This window comes from Clinocottus analis, unplaced genomic scaffold, assembly GCF_023055335.1.
Source record: "Clinocottus analis isolate CAN_PGR_092001 unplaced genomic scaffold, fCliAna1.0.p SCAF_14, whole genome shotgun sequence".
Lineage (NCBI taxonomy): Eukaryota > Metazoa > Chordata > Actinopteri > Perciformes > Cottidae > Clinocottus > Clinocottus analis.
This window is the reverse complement of record NW_027175865.1, coordinates 9,508,577-9,529,789: the sequence shown is the minus strand read 5'-3', so window position 1 is coordinate 9,529,789 and position 21,213 is coordinate 9,508,577. Positions and strand designations below refer to the sequence as shown.

At 42.9% G+C, this 21,213-nt stretch overlaps 2 protein-coding genes across 3 annotated transcripts in view; both read right to left on the bottom strand.

Moving 5' to 3' along the window:
• Window positions 1-2,059: 2,059 nt before the first annotated feature.
• Window positions 2,060-10,591, bottom strand: nobox (NOBOX oogenesis homeobox). 2 transcript variants are annotated; one of them, XM_068576157.1, is made up of 9 exons: window positions 10,468-10,591; window positions 8,435-9,207; window positions 6,019-6,181; window positions 5,693-5,799; window positions 5,419-5,564; window positions 5,179-5,315; window positions 4,238-4,505; window positions 3,372-3,688; window positions 2,060-2,623 (listed from the first exon to the last, which is right to left on the bottom strand). In XM_068576157.1, exons 1-9 carry the CDS (start codon window positions 10,499-10,501, stop codon window positions 2,157-2,159), a joined length of 2,412 nt encoding a protein of 803 aa, XP_068432258.1. In that variant the 5' UTR covers window positions 10,502-10,591; the 3' UTR covers window positions 2,060-2,156. The 2 variants fall into 2 exon arrangements, with proteins under 2 accessions (XP_068432258.1, XP_068432259.1); XM_068576158.1 differs by having other exon boundaries at window positions 2,090-2,273.
• A 4,916-nt stretch (window positions 10,592-15,507) lies between these two features.
• sdc3 (syndecan 3) overlaps window positions 15,508-21,213 on the bottom strand; it is a 32,121-nt gene continuing 26,415 nt past the window's right edge. Inside the window, exons 3-5 of the mRNA XM_068576132.1 lie at window positions 19,856-20,733; window positions 18,992-19,181; window positions 15,508-17,254 (exon numbers count right to left, since the gene is read on the bottom strand). Of these exons, the coding sequence (XP_068432233.1) occupies window positions 17,088-17,254; window positions 18,992-19,181; window positions 19,856-20,733 (1,235 nt within the window). The 3' untranslated portion in view covers window positions 15,508-17,087. The remainder of the gene's footprint in view (window positions 17,255-18,991; window positions 19,182-19,855; window positions 20,734-21,213) is intronic.

Genomic DNA, 21,213 nt, shown 5'->3' with positions numbered 1-21,213 from the left:
GCTTCACATTAACCGATACAACCACAATCCAGTGTCGAAATGTTGCTACACTGAGTTTGAATGGAGCTCTCACACTCCGGGTTTCGTTCCTGAAATGAATGTGTTGTGTGTTTCTTTATGGAAGAGAGTTTGAGAAATGAAGTTTTTATGTGTGTGCGTGTTTATGCTGCACTTCTCCTGCCAACAGTAACAGCTCAGTAGCCAGTGAGCAGGAAGAGAGAGGTTCATTAAAAACCCAAATACAGCCGTTACATAACCAACAGTTCTGTTCATCCCAGAACCCCCTGTGCTCCGAACACTCCTCCCTCCTCATCCCCATCTTCTTCTCCCACCCACGCCTGCTGGCAGAGCCCACCCATCATCCTCTTCTCCTCCCATAGCAACAGCTCATCTCTCCTCCCTTGTTCCCAGACCGACGCACCGCCTCCCTCCTCCGTCTCCCCGCTTCTTTATCTGCTCCCCTGGTCCCCGCCACCTACTCCTCGCTCGCATCAAAGTTCCTTCTCCTACTCCCACACCATCATCATCCAAGCTTTACTTCAAACTTTACTTTATATACAGCAGGACTACAAAACCAGAATATTAAGTAGCGTTAAAACAAGAAACTTTTTGTTTTACTTGCACTACTGAGAGCAAAAATGACACAATGGTCTCAGACGTCTTTTCTAGACTCAGGAAAAAAAAATGCCTTCAGCTCTTTCAGAGGCAGAGTTTCATAAAGGGATTTGTTTTCCACAAGCACTTACAACTGACTTGCATACTAAGAATAAACAGAGCGGGGAGTGCAGTTAGTGTGGGAACACAGCAGATGGCAACACCGATTAAGGATTTGGGGCGGTATCCGTGATTGTCTAGGATACCTCTACCCTAGAAACAACTCTGTCCTGTTTCCCCTTCATCGGATTAGTGAGTGTCACACATCCCCCAATGGAGTGATGTCTGAGAAACCGACATGCTGTCAAAATAAATCCCAGCATGTGGTCGTCTCTCTTGACAGAACAGTGCCCTCGTGTGGCTCGAAGACAGATCTGAAGCCAAATCGGCAACATATCAGAGCTTCTGGTTAACTGGGCCACGACGAAACCACGTGATTAAGCGAATAAAGCTGAATAATAAGTATATACATTTGGAGTTTGCTATAGTACCATCTTATATTATGATACTCTAGTATTATGAATTTTCTTCAACTTTTCCCCATGCCCAATAACTGGATGTTTAACTATACGGCTGATCATAAGCACACAAGGTAACTTGTCCTTCATCACCATTTGCCATCAGGCCTCAACATCTAAGTGTTCCTGAGAGGCCTGTCCGCATTTAATTCTTATCTATGAATTAACCACATTCAAATATGGACAATTAAGTTAACATATACATCATTTTAAGTCTCCAGATTTAGCATCAACATTTCCTGAATAGTTTATAACCCACTATTAGTAGTTGTAAGTGCCTGTAATGTAATTTTTACATGATAAAACATACTATATGTAATATATTATGATATGTGCTACACCTGCCTCTTATGAAGGACTTTCAGCTGTTGACAAATACATTGATACAATACTCATGTGCTCATCTACTTCAAACTATAGTATAGTGTTATAAACCGTTTGTTATACGTTTGTAAATGCTAATGACGGAGATTAAATAAAGTATACTTTTCCACTGTGCCCACAGTTGTGACCATTCTTATCTCAGTCGCTCTCATCTTTTAACTTTGTATCAAGGCTTACTGGTGTGTCTGGAATTAACGCTTGATTAAAAATGTTCATGATTTGTGAACGTGCATGCATATACTGATAGGGATGAGGAGAACAATTAAGTTTGGCTATTAACCCACCTCCCACGCGCTTCTCAGTCCGGCATACAACAAAATTGTCTCCATAAAAACAGTCCCTGGAGCAATAACAGGTTGAATAATAAAATGATGGAAACTGCTGATTTAAAATTAAGAGTTGAATGCAAAAGTAAAAGGATTAACAGAACATTGTTCATTTATTGCAGCCAAGCAAAATGCAACCCAAGCAGCATACATTAATATTTCTACTGAGAACATCCTATTATTTATACAAATACAGAAATACTCCCATTTACACAGAATATATTACACAGGATATATTCCCACCAATACTTCAATCACACAAACAAACATGCAGTCAAAAATGTATGGGGGAGAAATCGCAGTGGAAGTGGCTGTGAAGCTCTTGAGGGCTGTCATACTCAATCTTGACACAAGGGGGCACCGGAGTGCTGTCTGGAGAGGCAGGGCTGACCTGAGAAGACAGCAGGGAAGCAGCCTTGGTTGGAGTGATCTCTGCTCTGAGGCAAGAGGGACGCAGTGTGGACACAGGAGGGAGGACAGCGGTGCTGCTGCTGCTGCTGCTGCTGCTGCTGTTGGCGTGTGTAATGGTGTGTGATAAGCACTGGGAGTTTCCATGTGAGGACCCGTGGTCACTCCGAGTGAAGTATGAAGAGAGAGGTAGAGTAGTGGAGGAGGGCGGTTGGTGACCGCGAGCACCTTCCAAGCTACCGGGGTAAGTTGGAGGGCACTGAGTGCGCTGGTGGACGGCTGGTTGATTGTACATGCTACCCCACGGATAGGACTGGTATGCTGTGATCCCACCTGCAAGGAATCACACAGATTCAACCAGAGATGTGAAAACTGAGCTGTATTAGAGGTAATGCAGCTCAGGAGCACGACCACACCCCAAACACTCCTCTTCCTGTCATATTTCTATAAATGTCTACCTGCCTGTTTGTTCCCTTTTCTTTCTCATTGATCCCCAAGGCGTCTGCCGAGCCCAGGAGCTATTGTGTCTCTTCCCCAAAGCCTTCCCCATCCCGGAGTAATTATTCTGCTCCACCATTCTCATCTGCCAATCTTTACTCATACGTTTTGTATTCAAGAAACACTTTTACTGGGGCTTCCCGGTGCATGAGTGACTAAGATGAATACTATGTAATTGATGCTTTCATGTTTGTTGCATGTCTTCCCTCTCTTCCCCCATGCGTACAGTCTCGTTCTAAAGTCACTATAAATAAAAAAGGTAAAAATAACATATTGCATATCAGTTAATGTGGTCCTTGATTGAGAACTAACTGCAACAGAATAGAAGAGTGGGCCTTTAAGGGGCATTCAGGAGCCCAGAAGTAAAAGTATTGTTCATATTCTGAACAGACTATGTTTAGTGACTAACAGCCTGGCACTTCCAAGGCATGGATGGATATGAAACTCTTCCAGTTAAATCATCAGTGAAAAAAGATGAATAACTACATCAAAACATATCTGGTCCTTTGAAAAAACAAACCCTCGATTGGGTGTTTTTTGTGGCGCCATAAAAAAAATTGAAGAAGAAAAAAAAGGGACTCACCATGATGACCAGCAGACTGCAGCAGGATTTGTCCGGTGTTTTGGGACTGGAAGTAAGTGTGGCCTCCGGTGGAGTAGGTCACCATCCCAGTGGAGTTTCCTCCAGGGCCAAAGGTTAGGTATGAGGTTGGGTTGGAATCTGGAAGGTTGGGAGTGAGGTAGGGGGAGGGGGCGAGGTAGGTCATGCGGGGCAGAGGTGCCTGAGTTTGGTGCTGGGGCTGACTGGAGGAGTAAGAGGTCTGCAGCTGGTAGGGAAGAGGGTTGTTCTGCTGGCCTGAGGTCAGGTAGTCCAGCTTCTCCCCAAAGTCAAAGAGTGAACTGAGGACAGAACAAATAAGAATTGGGTCACGGTCACTCACACACACACACACACACACACACACACACACACACACACACACACACACACACACACACACACACACACACACACACACACACCCACACACACACGTGTGTAGGGTGTTACTCTCTCTTTATATCACTCTCTTCCCAAATGAAGGGGTATGAGATGAGATGAGGAGGTGTTTGCTGAAAGCATTGTGAAGAACAATAAAAGGGGAGCTCAACAGTAAAAATGTGGTAACCTTAGATAGTGCATACATAATTGTAGTCAAACAAACAACATTTTGTACAAAGCAATAACTGAACAAGATGTCTCTCAGCAGGATCTCTCCAATATTTAACACCAGCTGAAACAGACTCCCCACTATTACAGGCGCTGTCTACGGCATCATTATACCAGTATTTCACAGGACCTCTGCTCCTGTCTGCAGCCTCTGTACCCCTGTCATCTCTAGTACTCGTTGTCCCTGTTCAAATCATCGTCTGGTATTCATGTCACAGTCTGCTGTGAATCGGGCTGACCTGGTGTCAGTCTGCAGAGACTGGGCGTCACGGTGTGCCAAAGCGGAGCCTCCCTCCAGGGCATCCAGGAACAGAGGTGCGGTGTGAGCCAGCGTGTTAAGGAGAAGCGGCGGTGGAGTTGGGTTGGCGGGGTTGTGAGTCGTTGTGAAAAGGGGGAGACTCGCTCGACGCAAGGGGGGAGGGCTGTGCATGGGGCAGGAGTGGTACTCTGCCAACCCCCCCTGAGATGAAAGCTGATGCTGGCCCACATCTCTCGCTCTGGATTGACCTTGGAAATAACACAGGGAGATAAAACATTGGTCTGGTTTCTGGAGAATTGTACAATCTCAACATGCAGGGTTAAGGTCCACTGAGCGCTGAGTTTAAAGCTCTTATTGACGCTCATAGCATCAAGTTATTGCAGTTTAATTGTGCAAAACAGAGATGGGAAATATTTTTGGGACCAATTTGTTGTATTTTACGTCAAAATGTTTGACTGAAACTAGTTTCTAAGCAAATCACTTTTAACCTTTAGCTGTGGATTACTACCATTATCACATTTCACCATTTAGCAAACCCTGACTGCATCAAAGCTGCATTCAAAACAAATCAGACGCTGTGGTGCTCGAGCGATGCCCGTATGAACCCAATAATGCCAGTTAAACACACTACCCACATTCAAATGAATGAGTAGACTGACGTTTGCATCGCGAATGCTGATTTGGTGTGAATGTAGAAGTCAGGAGAAATAGGACAGTTCCTCAGAATACATTTAATACATATACATATATATATACATACACACATATATATATATATATATATATATATATATATATATATATATATATATATATATATATATATATATATATAAATAAAATAGTAATTGTGGAGCACAATGACCTCACAAAAAGTAGTGTATTTTAAATAATTGTCTAAATGCATGTGGATTTCAACACCTGGGCTGTTGAGGCTGGCCAGCAGGTTGCTGTAGGAGGGCGGCGTCTGGTTGAACAGGTTAGGAAAAGAAGGTGCTGCAGGCGCGAGCTGGGGCAGCTTAGTGGCAAAGTGATTAGAAAAACAAGGAGCTCCTTTACTGAAAAAGAGGAAAAGCATAACGTTATGTCAAACATCAAATAGTGTTTAAAAATTCATTCATTTGCACCACTTGAGGGCACACAAAGATACAACTGTAATACCTGTTGGGTGCCAGTGTGGGCAGGGTGGGGTTAATCTGGTACTGTGGGGGGCTGCTGCATCCACCTCTACTCGGTCTGTGTTCAACCCTTGCTGTGATGGAGCGCTCCACCTTCCTCCACTTAGCCCGGCGATTCTGAAACCAGACCTGGTTCACAGAATCATGCAGAGAGGGACAATACTGTAGGAAAAATGGAGACTTGTGCAGGAAAATAGAAGGAAACTGGATGAGGAGAGGAAAGGTGAAAGAAGGTTCATTTCAGGTAACTTTCTAACCATAATCCTTTGAGGTGTGACACCAACAGAAGCAGCGATGACTTTTCTCTTCTCTGCATCAGGATAGTGGTCCTCCTGAAACAAGGCTTCTAAATGGTCTAACTGATCTGCACGCATTTGCATATGCGCGCGCGCACGCACGCACGCACGCACGCAAACACACACACACACACACACACACACACACACACACACACACACACACACACACACACACACACACACACACACACACACACACACACACACACACACACACACACACACGGTCAACTATTTGCATTGTTAAATCTGAACACACCTGTACAAACTGACTGTTCGGTTACCATTACTGTAAAGCGTTCGAGTTTTCTTCTTCGGCGCAGGGGGAAGCAGGCAGCTATCCACAGTTTCTAATCCTGGCACCTGAGGGAAGCTCAACGCGCGGCCTCGACCCCTGCTGCTGTAGCGAATGGAGCGCCGGGTGGAGTAGACCTGGGTTATCTCCATCTGCCGTGACCCAGATAAACATTTCCTCATACCAGTCAAAATCAATAAGGTAAATATTGTCTGATTCACAAAATATTTACTTCCAAAAAATGATCAAGTATCAATAATCACATTTATTTAAAGCCGAACACAACTTTGGGTATGTCAAAAAGTCCAAAAGAAACAAGGATGTTTGCCTGAACACCGAGAAGTGCACAGTGTAACGTTTCAGCCCACAGAGAGCGACGCAACAGTCATTTTCTGGAAGTAAAAGTTGGTTCACAACTTCAAAAGAGAACTAATTATTATTCCAGTTTTGTCTGTGTACCTCTCATGTGACACTGACAAATCTATTGTCGAGGGCCGCAGGTAATGATTCACTTTCATTACGCCAGACATTATTTTCATAATGAATTGATTGTTTGGTCTAATTAATGTAAGAGCAATTTAGAAAAATGCCATTGTCTTCAAATTGCTTGATTTGTCTAAAGCCCAAAGATTTTTTTTCTGTTACGTAAGAAAAATCAACAAATCCTCATGTTTGGGAAAGCTGTCTTTGCACGAGGGGCGTCAGAGCTCCCTGTATCGATTAGCAAAGCTGCATCCACACGACCCCTATGCAACATGATGCGCTCACAGGCCACGACGTGATTTTAATGTTTAAGTTTGCCATTTTCGCAGATGCATCATTAATATTGTTGAAGGTTGAAGGTTGAATGATTCATACTTACACAGTAATTATACATGACAAATGATCTATTATTAGCAATCTGGAGATCTTGCAAATGTGTCTGTTGGGCTGAAGAGGTTAAAACATTGAAGTTTTAGTTAAAATATTTTAATACTATATAACTATCTTAAAGTTAAATTAAGAGCTGCCACAAGGGGAAGCAGGTGCACTAAGTGGAACAATCTTATGTGATCCAATAGGACTGATAAAAAGCCTACTTTTATGATCCCTATAATTTTTATAAGTTGGTTCACTTGTCCTGGGAAGTGCTGCAGTAAAAAGAAAGTTGCACAAAGAGAGCGGTGTGGACAAAAAAAAAACCATATCTCTCGTTTTGCTGAATCAATTCTTTTACTTAAAAAAACAACAACCGTGCACTAGAAATGCAAGTTTCTGACGTCATCTAAATCTGTATGCACGCATAGATAATCCACCTAAAGGAATTACTTTCTGCAAGCTAAAGGACCCGCACTAGACACTGTCTCTACCGGTGCATGTGGGATATGTAGGCGTGATATATTACACGGAAGTAGGCCGGTTTTAAATAAAGCTTTTTTGGTAATCCTCATTAGGAAAAGTGACGGTATCTTTTCATATCTTTTCGTATCTTAGAGAACGTAATTAACGTTTTCTTCATTAATTATTGTTATTATTATTATTATTATTATTATTATTTATAATAATAATAATAATAATAATTCACCTGCTCAACGCATATCAGAAATGTTAATCTTTTTAGCCTGGCCCACCTGACTCGTGCATTATCAACATGCCCGTCAAGCAGCATCCTCCAAGACTGAAAAGTAAAGCCAGTAAAGAAGTGAGGCGACTCCTCCAGGTTGCAAAAAGTAGTCAGATTGTAATAATGTCTGAAAAAAATCAGTCTACTTCTCACCTACCTCAATAAACATTGTAAACATGAGTTTATGGTCTCAGTTGCTATTTGTGAGTCTTCTTCAATGCAGCATGCTCCCATTGAGAGTAAAAATAGACCATGTCTGCTTTATCGCGCGGCTACCTTGTTATTGAAAGACAGCGTTGTCTAGTCTGGCAGTTGTCCATGTTTTTGTCTTCAAACTTGAACCTTTTCAGTGTGGTTTCAGTTCATGGAAGGCAATTGTAAAAATTGTGTTGCATACAAATGTCTCATCAAGCACTTGGTTGTACTTAGCTCCACCCACTCTTATCATTTCTGGTAGAAAAAAAAAAGACAGCGACAGCAAAAATGCCAAAGCAGAGTCTTTAAAATGTCAGTTGACAAACTAATGGTTGATGGCACAGTGACTACATCCACTTTGTTTATATAGTCTATGGAGCTTGTGGTTGTAACTGCAATCAGTACATCACTAATGTGCAACATGAGAATGTATGACAACCATTCAGGAGTACAAAGCTAAGTGGAGTACTTTTTTAAGGGAATATAAAAAGGGGAACAGTGTGTGTTAACGAGTTTAAAAGGTTCTGTAAACAAGTGCTGGTACAATGTTCATAAAAATGCTCTACACGTTGACAGTGATTGATAAACCATGACCGTCTATTCTCACCTCGAGCGGCTGTGGGCCCTGCTGGTGGAGGCTGTGAGGTAGAGGAGGGCTGTGGGGCCTTTTGGTCCCATGAGGCTGAGGAGGAGCAGGTTGGATGGAGACTGGAGGTTGTGAGGAGTACAGCAGGGGAAGAGGGGCCGCAGGGCAAAACAGCCCCATCCCACCACAACCCAGGTAGACGGGATCAGACAGGTCACAGCTGTTCATCAGTCCAATGGGAGGCTCCGACAGAGACGAGCTCTCCTCTGAGTTCATCGCTGACACCTCCTGTTTTTGACTCTCCGTCTCCTGCTCAAGCCGTTCACTAACAACTTTTAAACTTCTCCCCTTTCTCACTTGCTCACTTTGCTTTTTACCTCGCCTCTTCCTACTCTTTTTCTTCTCGTCTCTCTTCTCGAGACTTTTTGTTTCTTTGTCCTCTGGCTCATCAGCGATTGTTTCCTTGATCTTCTTGTCTTCCATCTGCACCTCCTGTGCCTCCTCCGCTCTATGCCCACTCTCTGGCTTCACCTGCTCCTCCTCTTCTCCCTCTGTCGCCATCGGTTCCTTTTCTGACCCAACAACTTTCTTTTCTTTCTCCTCATCCCCCTCTCCTCGGTCTGTCTTCTCTCCTGCCTCTTCATCAACACACTGATTAAACACCCCCTGCCCTCCCTCCTTTTCTTCTTGTTCTTCTTGTTCTTCTTCCTCCTCCTCTTCTTCCCTCAGCCTCCTCCCTTGGTAAATCTTTGTTTCTAAATCCTCCAGTTCCTCACACAAAAGGCGTGAACAGTCTGGAAAGAAGTGAAGTAAAAGTTTTTGTCCAGGTTATGTAAAGCCATTTTCTTTTAGACAACATTTCAAAATCAGACTTAGAGAAGTTTCATCACAATGATGTGTACCAGAATACAACCCTCTCATTGGTCTCTTTTATTCTTGCTGTAGTCTCAATTCAAAACTGTGTAGCTGTCTATGGTTCGTAGGCTCCTAGCTGCTGAATTAGGCTCCCTGAGGACTCCAATTACTTCTAAAAGCAGCCTAAAAACATTTTTTTTTTCAGCTTAAAGTTAAATGAATTGTATCTTCTCTTCCAGAAATAAATAGTATCTCTTTTAGTTTCTTATTAGGTTTTTCAATTTTCTTTGTTCCCTGCCTTCTTAATCTTTATGTAAGGGACATTAAGTTTTCCCCAGTGTATAACATTCAATACATTCTGGTAATAGAGCCCAGAGGTTTGGAGGTAAGAGTCTCTGGTTTGTCACAGGCAACGACATAGGTGGTCTTGTTTTTGAGTTTGTTGGTCTGAACCTTTTGAAACAATGGCTCTTCAGACCGACAACAGTTCATTATGAGGAAATTATATACAACTATAATCAATATTTTAGAGTCTTCATGGGGCGTGTGTTAGAGAAGACATGAACTCATCTGTTTAACTAAAATCCGGTCTTTGGCCATCTTTGCAGCTTTTTACTAACAGCTAATCAAGATAGACTTGATTCTATTTTGAATTACTTTAAATAAGTGAATATAGCTGAAGCTATAGGCATATTGATTTTTTTTTTTTTGACAGTGTAAGAACTGACCTAAAATGTTGGAGTTACATCTTTCATATTTCATGAGTAATGCAGTGACCCGCAGGTTCAATAAACCTGATAAACGTCATCCTCGCGAGGATCTGCAGCCTGCAGCGACTTAATTACTTTCCCAGCTGTGCATTGTCTCGAGCCACCTCACCTGACCGCTAATTAACTCCGGGCGGCTAGCTGCAGCTAAACTAGCTAACCTGTCCCAGTCTGCAAACACCGGGTCGTGAATGTTAATAGCAGAGTTTTAAACTCTTAAATTGTCTCAGTGGAGTTGAGCAGCAACGGGAGCTGCACCTCACAGGAAAGATTAAGAGCTTTAAATACACCCAGGAAGGGTTTTAAAGTCTGTCAAAGTTTGCAAAATGACACAGGAGTTCATTGAAGTAAGTATCGAGTCGACAGGTGAAAATGGCCCGAGCAAGCCAATAAACCAATAAAGCAATTAAAAGTCAGCCTAAATGTCCTTACCAAACTCTTCAGCTACATCACAGTCTTCCTCCATTGCGGCAGTCAAAACCAATAAACTTGTACTAATAATCAATTAAGCAACGCAGGGTCTCGAAGCGATTTGCTCCACCATTGCAGGCTAATGGGGTTGATCACTTGATTGATTGATTAGCCTCCTCCCCCCTCAGCAGTGTGTGTGACGGAGAATTATCGCGTGAAGGGTGAAACTGAAACAGCCAATCAGTGACCAGAAAAGACCCAATCAAAACCTAAAACTATGGGTACAGTCTGAATCTAAAGTATGAATACAACACTCTTATGTCTTACCCTCAATGTACAGTATTTAAGAAAAGTGTATATTCACTGAATGTGACAGGAGGTCTGATTCTGTTTTGCTAATGTTTTACTAAATGTGTCTTTACCTCCTTTGGCGTAGGACCCCTTAAAGAAGTAGTTAATTCAGATGTCTATGAGAAGTTGACAGAAAGAAAGATTTCCTCTAGAAGTTTCTCACTAAACCAGATGGGTTCATTTAAATATTAGTTCAAGGACAAAAGAGGCAAAGCAATCCAATCGTATGTAATATATTTCATTACAAAGTAAAGATTGAAGAAAAGTCAAATGTAGCATAATTTTTCCTTACCCCATTAATCATCTCACCACCCACCAGATGTATTGTGTGACTTCATGCAGGGGTCCTGACCCACAACCGCTGCATGAAATATTTAACGGTATATAAAGTTGTTCACCCTAAAACTATATAGCTCCATTCTGACCAGCTAAAAAGTAAAATGCAGCCGTGGTATTGATATTAGTATCAGTATCACTAATCTAATAATGTTTGATGTCTTTTGATACTTTAAGTACATTTTCCTTGTAATGGAGTATTTTACATCGTGGAATTGAGATTTGGTGTTTGTAATGCCAATTTGTGAACGGATTGTTGCGTAACTTAAAAAGCTCTCTTCATAACTTCCATTGTTTCACTTTATTGTGCCGTAATAATGTTAATTCTGCTGGAACTTGTGTGGAGTATTAATAATATCTAATAAAATGTAATATTATTACAGGTTTTTTTATGTAAAATTGGGTAGTCTATAAAAAAAAGGAAAAATCAATAAAGCCTACAATTAAAAATAACCCACTGTGAATTATATTTCTGGAATTAAACTGTAGGTAAATGAAAGATATTAAACGCATTATGATGTGTTTGGAGATTTCAGTGGAGGTTGACTCAACTGTTAAACGCTTGATGATGATGATGATGATATTTCTTTTTTTTTTCCTTAAATGTGGAAATATGCAATAAATTACAAGAAGACTTAAATCACGAAGATTAAGCATTAAGATAAATGCAAAGTCTGAAAAGAGTTTATGAATACAAAATGTTTTTTTCTTCTTCCTTTCCAATTAATAATGGTGTGATCACTCAGTAAGTTGAAGAAACCTAATGATGCTTCTTATTCCACAAAGGTCTGAAACAAAATAAAATACACATATAACATCTCACTTGTTATTAAGGTTAAAATCAGGTGGTCTTGTTGAAATATTCCCGCAGTTACCCACCAGGTGGGGTCCTAACTGGACCCCAGGCACCTGAATCTTCTATCTATCCAAACACTGTTCAGCTTCAACTCCTCTTTTCTCCCCCTCCCGAACAGAAAAGGGCTCACATGAAACCCCCCTCATCCCCTGTGAGAGGCGCGTTTCCATTTCAGCAGCCCTCTACCCAAGGCCAGAACAGCTTGTTGTCTTCTCTCGATCCGGGGAAAGGCTGCCTGCAGACTCCCTGGTACTTCTCCATATCGGATGACCTTGGTTTCATCTGTTTTGATGCAGAGAATATAAACTGAAGCCCATTTAGAATATTTTTCTTTTCTGTGTGCTCACGAATCCCCACAGACAGTTTATCTAATCACTTCATAAGTACATTTCTATGCGACGGCTTAAGAATAATAACATCTCTGGCAGCACGAGCGCTACTGAGGTCAGCAAGTGTAAATAGGCTGTTAATAGGCTGTAATTACACATATAACTAAACACACACACACACACACACACACACACACACACACACATATATATATATACAGTAGCACTGTCAGATCGAGCCAAGGCATGCATGGTTGTGTGTAGTGTTACTGGGACAGAAATGGTATGAAGGCCAACCTGCTGGCATGTGATAACACCAGAGCGAGACTTCATGTCTGCATGCAAGTTCTTTAAAATGTATGTTGCTGAAATATATTGTCATTTTGAGCAGCCATTTCTATGAATCTACTGCTTCCATTCTGAGTCCTGAGTGATGAACAAATACTGGGTTTCAACTTTGAGTTCAATCCAGCACCAGGAGGACGTTGAGTCAAAGCCAAGAAGACCAAGGATCTGAATCCAGCTCCGCCAAATCACACAAAAATACCTTTTCACCCACAGGGTGGTGTCTTGTAATCCAAGCTGTTTTTTTGGTGCTTGTATGTTTGGCGATCTATGTCCCTGAGAATTATTCCTTCACCTCAGCAAAGTGAAACAAATGGAATTTCATTTTTAACGCTCACAATGTTGAAATACCACATGTAAATAATTCAAGAATAGTGTGTCTCTCCAGCAACTCTGTGTCCCGGTTACTCACCACTTACACTCACAACAGTTTTCACTGGAAGTACTTCCTACCGAGATAAATTGTGATGTGAAAGCTCTGGATTAGCAAGAGTATCCAGGACATTTGCTATTTCTGAAACGGCATACTTAATGTGAGCACCACAAAAGTAGAATCGTCACAGACAGATATTAAGTAAATAAAGTTAATCTAATCTGCATGGCTACGCACCAAAAGAGATTTAGTAAGGAAATGTGTTTTTATTTAAAGTCACAGACTTAATCTATGTAGACATTTTACAAACTGCAGCTTTAATTAGAGGCTGGAGAAAGCACTATTGATGAAGTCAAAGCCATGGTACTTGTGTTAAAATACATAAGTAGCTCATCTGACAAGTACAGGTATGTGGGGATAACCACAAGCACCAACAGGGCATTCTGATCCAACTAATCTAATTATACAGAACATACACAGCTTCCTATAACATTCAATTATTGCAATTAATGATGTAATGTATTTTTCACCCATTATGTACACACGCTTATCCTTTAGCACGCTGGCAGGGGCCTGGAGTCTTTCCCAGTTGGCATTGAGTGAGAGGTGGGTACATCCTGGACATGTCATCATCATATTAATGAGTTGCTTTTACCCCGAGATGCTCCATAAATTAAATTAAATTAGTTAATTGTTTTTGGTAATTAAATGAATAGTTTTTGTTAGTGAATTAGCACAACTCAAGTAAACTTTCAACTAAAGTGTGTCTGGTATTGTTGCCTTATCTTTTAAGACCTGTGTCAAAAACTAAATTATTTTAGTTCATATTGAGCTCACATCAAGTCAAATAAAATCACTCAAACTGAAACTGTGAAAATCTAGAAGCAGGTTGTATTTTTCCAAGACACGGTTACTAGTTGGTGTCTAGGTCTCCGGGCAAATAATAAAGCTGCAATGTGTTGTCTGGTGAGTGTACTGCACTTAAAGGAATAGTTTGACATTTTGCCAAATGCCAGGTGTGAGATGACAAGACGATACCAGCCAAAGCTTAGCTTAGCATTAGCACTGGAACCAGGGGAACCAGCCAACTTGGCTCTTTCCAAAGGTAACAAAGTTTCACTAACAGCAGTGTCTTGATGTTTGCACATGAATTGAAAAAAAGACAAGAGAGGAGAGATTTACCCAACCAGGTTTTTTATTTGGAACAGAGTGGCAGATTAGTGACAGGGCGGTGGCGTGGAGGATCCGCCTCCTCTCGCTCACTCAGCCAATGACAGAAACTCAGCCTTAAAAAAATGCAAATGTATAAAAACAGGAATGGGAACGGCAAACATAGAGTAGTGTAGCCTCCGTCAGGCTTCACACACACACACACACACACACACACACACACACACACACGCACACTCTCTAACGCGCATTCATACCTACACTCACACACGTACAAATCCACCCTCTCTCTCACACACACAAACACACGTCTTATTTGGCTACGCAGGCTTAGATGGGTACAAACACACATGTTTACACTTTGACAATCACTTTAAAAAAGACAGTATGTGCTAAGATCATTCCTGCCTGTGAGAAAGTGGCGCGTTGTCTGCCCGTCTGTACTGCGGCAGAGAGGCAGACAGGCAGACAGCCGGACAGTGAAAAGACACAGTCAGTGTGTGTGAAAGCCACTGTGAGGGACCAGCTGCCCCTCATTCAGCAGTGAACAGACGAAACACTCGCAGACACACTCACACGCACGTCGATAGGCCAGTCAGTGTACACAAGAGTCTGCTGTGAAATACCAAGGTGAAGAACTCGGGCATACATCCACATACACACAGGTGGCATGTTTAGATGAGGTGTAGACACATACACACACACACACACACACACACACACACACACGTGTATATTCTCACACTGACGAGGTGGCAGGCGACATACACACACAGGAGTGGAGGAGGTGTGTTACCTGTCTGTGGAAGAGCGTGAGAACTGCTGGAGTAGGTAAACACACACTCAACCACAGTACATTCCAACTTTAACTCACCCCTCTTTTCTTTCAAACACACAAAAACAAACACAGGCATCCACATACACCCAGACTAGTATAGTTTTGACTCCCATGCATTTTTGTTCTACAGTACTGAGTATAATAGAAGCTACTAGCCCAGTCGCACTGGTGTGATTATTGTTACAATCTCTTAGATAGAAGCACAGCCCTCCTTCTGACATTCCCCTTCCCAAACCAAACCCCTGTCCCCCAATGTCCCCTCCCCGAAAAGATCCCAACAGCAGTTTAAAGTTGACCCCATGGACACTAATTCAAAATCAGTTTCTTCTCATAAGCAAAGCTTTACTGACAAAAGATGTTTGACTGAATTAGCACATCTGGGAGCAACTTTCTGCATGGATTCACACTTCCTGGTTTTTCATTCAAGCCCCCCCCCCCTCCCTATTCCCCCTTGCTTCCCAGAGGCCCCTCCCATCCCCAAACAGAGAGCCAATGGTGGAAGAAAAAGAAAGTGAGGCATGCTAAAGGTGCGTGAAGGGGAGAGGGGGTTATCGGATGACGTGATGACTGGACACGTAGTTGTGCTTTTACACAAACAGACCAAACTTTAAACCAACCGGCAACTGATCGATAACTAATCAATAACATATTGAAACCACCTGATCTCGCTCGTTTCACAAGTGATGACGTTCACAATGACAGTGATGATAATGGGTTTGATATGTGTTTGAATGACATGATTAACAGTATACTTAAAGTCTGTGAGGTGTATCTAAATGCACAGCAAGTTATATATCTGCATTTGTATGTGTATGTCTGTGTGTCTGTGTGTCTGTGTGTGTATGCCTGTGTGTGTGTGTGTGTGTGTTCATGTGGCTGACGAGAGCACAGCTCATCTAAAGTGATGACGGATGTGATGAATAAAAACTCTTTATGATCATGCAGATGATTAGTGATGTCAGAAAGGATATGCTGATATTTACATATAAACCTTTTTTTAAACTGCTAAATACACATCCTCCTGTTTACGTATTATTATCATTATTATTATTTTTACGGTATTATTATTCACCATCCAGCCCAAAACATTGATATATTATTGGTTGTTATTACTATCTGTAACTAGTCTTTGTACAGCTTCGAGGAGCAGATTGGCCGCGAAAGCAAACCTCTAACAGCTAACGTTTCCACGGCGGCTCCTCGGCGTTGTGAAACACACCGAGGGTTGAGCTCTGTTTTCTGGTTGGCCGAGCACAGAGAGAGAGGTCCAAGCCACCTTCAAGCAGATACAAGTGTGTGTGTGTATGCATGTGCATGTGTGCAAGCATGTGTTTATGTGGCTGAATGGATGTGCGTATGTGTCTTTGAGCACCAGAGGGATGGAAGGCACAAAAGAGACCTTTCCTCTCACCTTTGACCCTGCGCTCTGTGCGGCCAACCAGACGCCCTGTGTGTTTTTGGGGGGTGAGGGGCAGAGTCGAGCTCATCGCTCGCTTTATCTTTTGTGTCTCGCTCTGCGCGCCACGCCCCTCTGCTCTCCTCTTTCGCCTTTTCAATCGCTCCATAAAAAACAGGAGGAACTTTTTTTGTGCTGGAAAACACAGGTTAAGAGCTTGTGTTTTGTTTTTGTTTTTTCTTACAAAATTATCATATCATTACATACACAACAAGAGAATCTGTAGAATATTAATAACAACATTTACTTTAAAAACATCTCATGTGTATGTGTTATTTTTTCAGAATATATTTTGATTTTTATGTATTTTTTTCCTCTTTTTCGTTTTCATTGAAAAGAAAGTTTCAAGTCCGCAGAGAGAGAGGTGCTCTCAAGTGTTTTGGAGACGAGAGGAGAGAGGGATGAGGAGAGGCGAGCAGACGAGGGGGAGGTGACAAAGAAGAAAAAGAAGAAGAAGAAGAAGAAGAAGAGGAGGAGGATGGCGAGGAGGGCTTAAAGTATATTTTTCTCTTCTCTCTCTCTCTCTCGCACGCTTCTTTCTCGCTCCCTCAGTGTGCGGTGCGTCTCTCTGGCAGTCGCTCTGAATGTTATGCGTAAAACTCCTCCTGCTTGTCTGGTTTCTGGTAGGTGACGGTGGCCTGTTTGGGTTCTTCCAGTGTGTAGCTTCCCTCGTCCTTCTTCTTCATCCTGTACACCAGCAACATCACTAGGAAGGCCGCAAACAAGGCGCCCACTACTCCTCCCACTATCACCGCTGAAGGAAGACAGAAAGAGAAGGTAGATATATTACAAACCAGAACGATACAGATCCTAACAACACAAAAAACAACAACACAAAAACACTATTAGAGCCACGTCCTGCTGCACACTACCACACTACTGCAACCAACACTTCTAGTCTGAAAGCAGAGCAAATCTACCACAGCATCACGATCACCTCGCTGCTAAGTGAAGACTGATGAGCCTGAATGTGCCAACATACATTCTGCGTTGCCAACAGCTTTGTGCTAAGTCTGCAGTGCTCGATGGTATTTTAGGCCGATGCGGCCGGTGTAACCAAACTGCATTTGACCACCTTCGCTAATGAACTCTGGCTGCGTGCGATAGATTGTGTGGTCATCAAATGGAAAATAACAAACTTTCCCTCGTTAAACTAATCGGCCTTGATGCCAGAACGGAGAAAAAACTCTTTATTATCCAAAATGCTTGAGGAACACTTTGTTTCTATTAATTGTGTGGGAGGTGTTTACTTTGTTTATTCCCTTTCTGCCAATATCAGAGTACAAAGGCTGGACTATTTAGAATAATGTAACTTTTCACCATGCACTGTCAATGCAAAATTATTCTCTTCTCTTGACTTTTCACAATATCTGTCAAATTAAATCAAATTAGTAAAAAATGTTTAGTCGGATAGAGAAGATTTTTGTGTTGCACCCATAAATATGTACTTTCACAATTCGTGATTTTTCTGTAAAAGACAATCATCAAATCGGACTTTCACACACGTTCAAGTGCACCATTTGTAGTTACTACTTGTCTTTAAATCCATAATACCAAAGCCCTGTAGCATTTCCATCCATCCAATATCTGTTACCAATAATCCTTTACAATGTCGCAAAGAGGCTCTAGCCATTGGGTGAGAGGCGAAGTACACCCGGGACAGGTCGCCACAAAGTACACCAACACTCAATTTAGAGTCAACAATTAACCTAACATGCATGTCTTTGGACTGTGAGAGGAATCCGGAGAAACCGAAATACCACAGGGAGAACATGCAAACTTCTTACTCATGTTAAAATAGTGACGCATCTGTCACAGTTCTGTGAAATGTTGTATAGGTTTGGAGAGTGCTCTTTACTGTGTTACTCCCACAGATAAAAGTGAATACAGTGTCTATACATGTACAGCACGAAACATGAATGGAGGAGTCCGACATGGTTCTATCATACAGACAGTCTAGTCTAAAGTCTGTTGCCTCCTGCTCTTTACCGATGACCAGGAAATCAGCGAAAACCACCGCCAGCAGTCCACCAATCAGAACAGCTGAAGGAGAAACAGAGAGCCAGTCAGGTCAGGCAAGTTGGCTGGTCCCTCACTTTCTACAACAGCTCTTTGGGAAGTGGAGAGGGGGGCAATTGAAAAGAAATTGGATTTACCCAGAGGGAAAATGATGGGAAAAAGAGGGAAAAAGGAGGGGTTGGATAACCCAAGAAGAGGATTGCTTGTTCTCAATGGGTCAAACGGGGCTAAGTAGCACATTCAGTTATCGTGATGAAACTGCACTACGTGGATGCGAGGTGATGCCAGTTTATCTTAGCAGCTCCCACAAAGCAGGGGAAGACCACAGGAGGCAACAGGGACACGTCGTCTGTTGATCTAAGAGGTGGCTACCAAGTGGGTCATTTGACGAACACGGAGCTGCATGACAAATATTTGGACTAAAATGTACAAAAGCATCAATAGTTTTAACTTTATTGACGTGTGTTCTCACCTATCAAGACCTCCTTCCTCTCCAGGATGTTCTTCTGTGGCAGCTGGGCGGCAGAGCTTCCTCCGTCCACTGTGTTGCCGATCAGATCAGGATCTACTGGCAATATACCTCGACCAAGATCATTACGACGATCATCTCGGATCTCGAAATCTCCACTCGGTCCTGCAGCACCCGCCTCGTTGTTGCCCTCCTGAGACAGAGAGAAAGAGAAATGAGACTTGCAACAGGAATTCTACATTTTAATGTAGTCACATTTGTTCCACGGAGCTACTACTCTGAAACTTATCCAAACCAACACAAATGGAGAACATTTCCATGGCACACGTTCTCCTTTCAAACAATGAGCCTCTGTGTGTTCTGATTGGTGGAAAGTCTCATATTGTCCAACAAGGATACACACTTCATTAAATCTGGCAGTTTTATTACGTGGAAAACCAGACAAATGTAAATGCATCATGCTTCAATGCGGGACGGCTGCAAATAAACAAAAGCGCAGCAATCAGAGAAATTACCTTAGTCTGTAAATAATTAGGCTGTCGGTGCTAAAGAGGCGGTCAGAAGTGTTTGGTGTCAAACCTGAACAATTTGTTGTTATTGTCATTATTACAGAGCCAGTAAGTGAGTCAGTGGTCATATTTGTGGCCTTATTCACTTATTCTTCGATCAAATAGTTGCTGATTTAATCACCGTTACAATCCTCAGTAGTGAAAGTATAAAGCTGACTTGTGACTGGTTTCGTCTTTTCATAGGATTTGTTTAGAATATGAAAAATACTCTCGACTCCCTGCTGATGAGTTTGGTGTTTTCTCGTTGAAAACAAGACACTGCTCCCAATCTATATTAACCTCTACCTGTCAGTCTCACCTGTGTGGTTGTGGGCTGCTGTGGACGGCTCGTTCCCTCTGTTGGCACCGCCTGAGTGGCCGTCGTCATGGGCACCCTGGGCCTGAAGGGGAACCTGGCCTTGACAGTGGCGGCGGTGGTGGAGGCGGCGGTGGTGGGTGCAGCTGTCGTTGGCTCGGGGGTGGTCTCGGCTGTAGTGGACATGTCATCTTCTGTGGTGGTTTCCATGTCAAAGCCTGGGAAGAAAGCTGAGGGTTCAGGCGACAGGTAGACGTCCTCATCTTCTTCTGTGGTGCTCAGGTCGTCTGATCCGGCGGAGGGCGCCGCACTTTCTGCAGGGCTGGTTGCCGGGATGGTGGTCACCACGGGGATGGCTGCAGAGGATCGTGGGGCGGCGGTGGTCTGGGCGGCGACCCTGATCCGCTCCAGCTCTCTCTCTCTTTCAAGCTCACGCTCTCTCTGCCTCTCTCTCTCTTTCTCTTGCTCTCTCTCACGTTCCCTCTCTCGCTCGCGCTCTCTCTCCTTCTCCTTCTCTCGCTCCATCTCTCGGACCCGCTCCCTCTCTCGTTCCCTCTCTCTCTCCCTCTCCAACTGTCTCTCCCTCTCTCTCTCCCTCTCCAGTTCCCTCTGCCTCTCTTGCTCTTTCTCAGTCTCCCTCTCTAACTCTCTCTCTCTGTCCTTCTCCAGCTCCCTCTCTCTTTCCCAGAATGCACCACTCTCTCCATCGGCTTCAGTGGGCATCGGGGTGGCGGTGGGCTCCTCCGGGTCGGGGCTCGGCTCCGCTGCAGGTGAGGCGGAGGGGGCGGGGCCGTTGGCCTGCGTGGTGGAGAGGAGGAGGAGGGGCTCTTCGGTAGTGAAGGACACACCTGCTGATGTCGGCTTCACGCTGATGCCAGGAACTGTGGAGGTGAAGGGAGGATTTTTAATTTATAAATTAGTACATAAAAAAACTCACTCATTTACACATCCCCTTTAACACACAGTAAATAACACAAACAGTAAATCAGAAACTGAGATTACGGGTGTGTTTGAAATCAATCCCTTTGACACTCATTTCCTACTCCCTGTATAACAAACACTCACTAACTCACTCTCTACTGGGCTGTAAATTGAGATTTCAGACATTTATAAGTCACCTTCACTTCGTATCATCAATAACAGGTGTAGTGTTGCGTGGTATAAAATGTGACGCACTGCCCGATGGGACTGTTAACAGAAAGTAACCACGGACACTTCTTGTTGGGAAAGCTGTAGGAAAACTGGTATGGCTGTGACACACTAAATAAAATATGACCAAAATTAATTTGATCAACGACGCTTGTGGTTATCCTGCTATGTCGAAATGGCTGCTGTGGAAAGGGCCTTATGCACTTTCATAA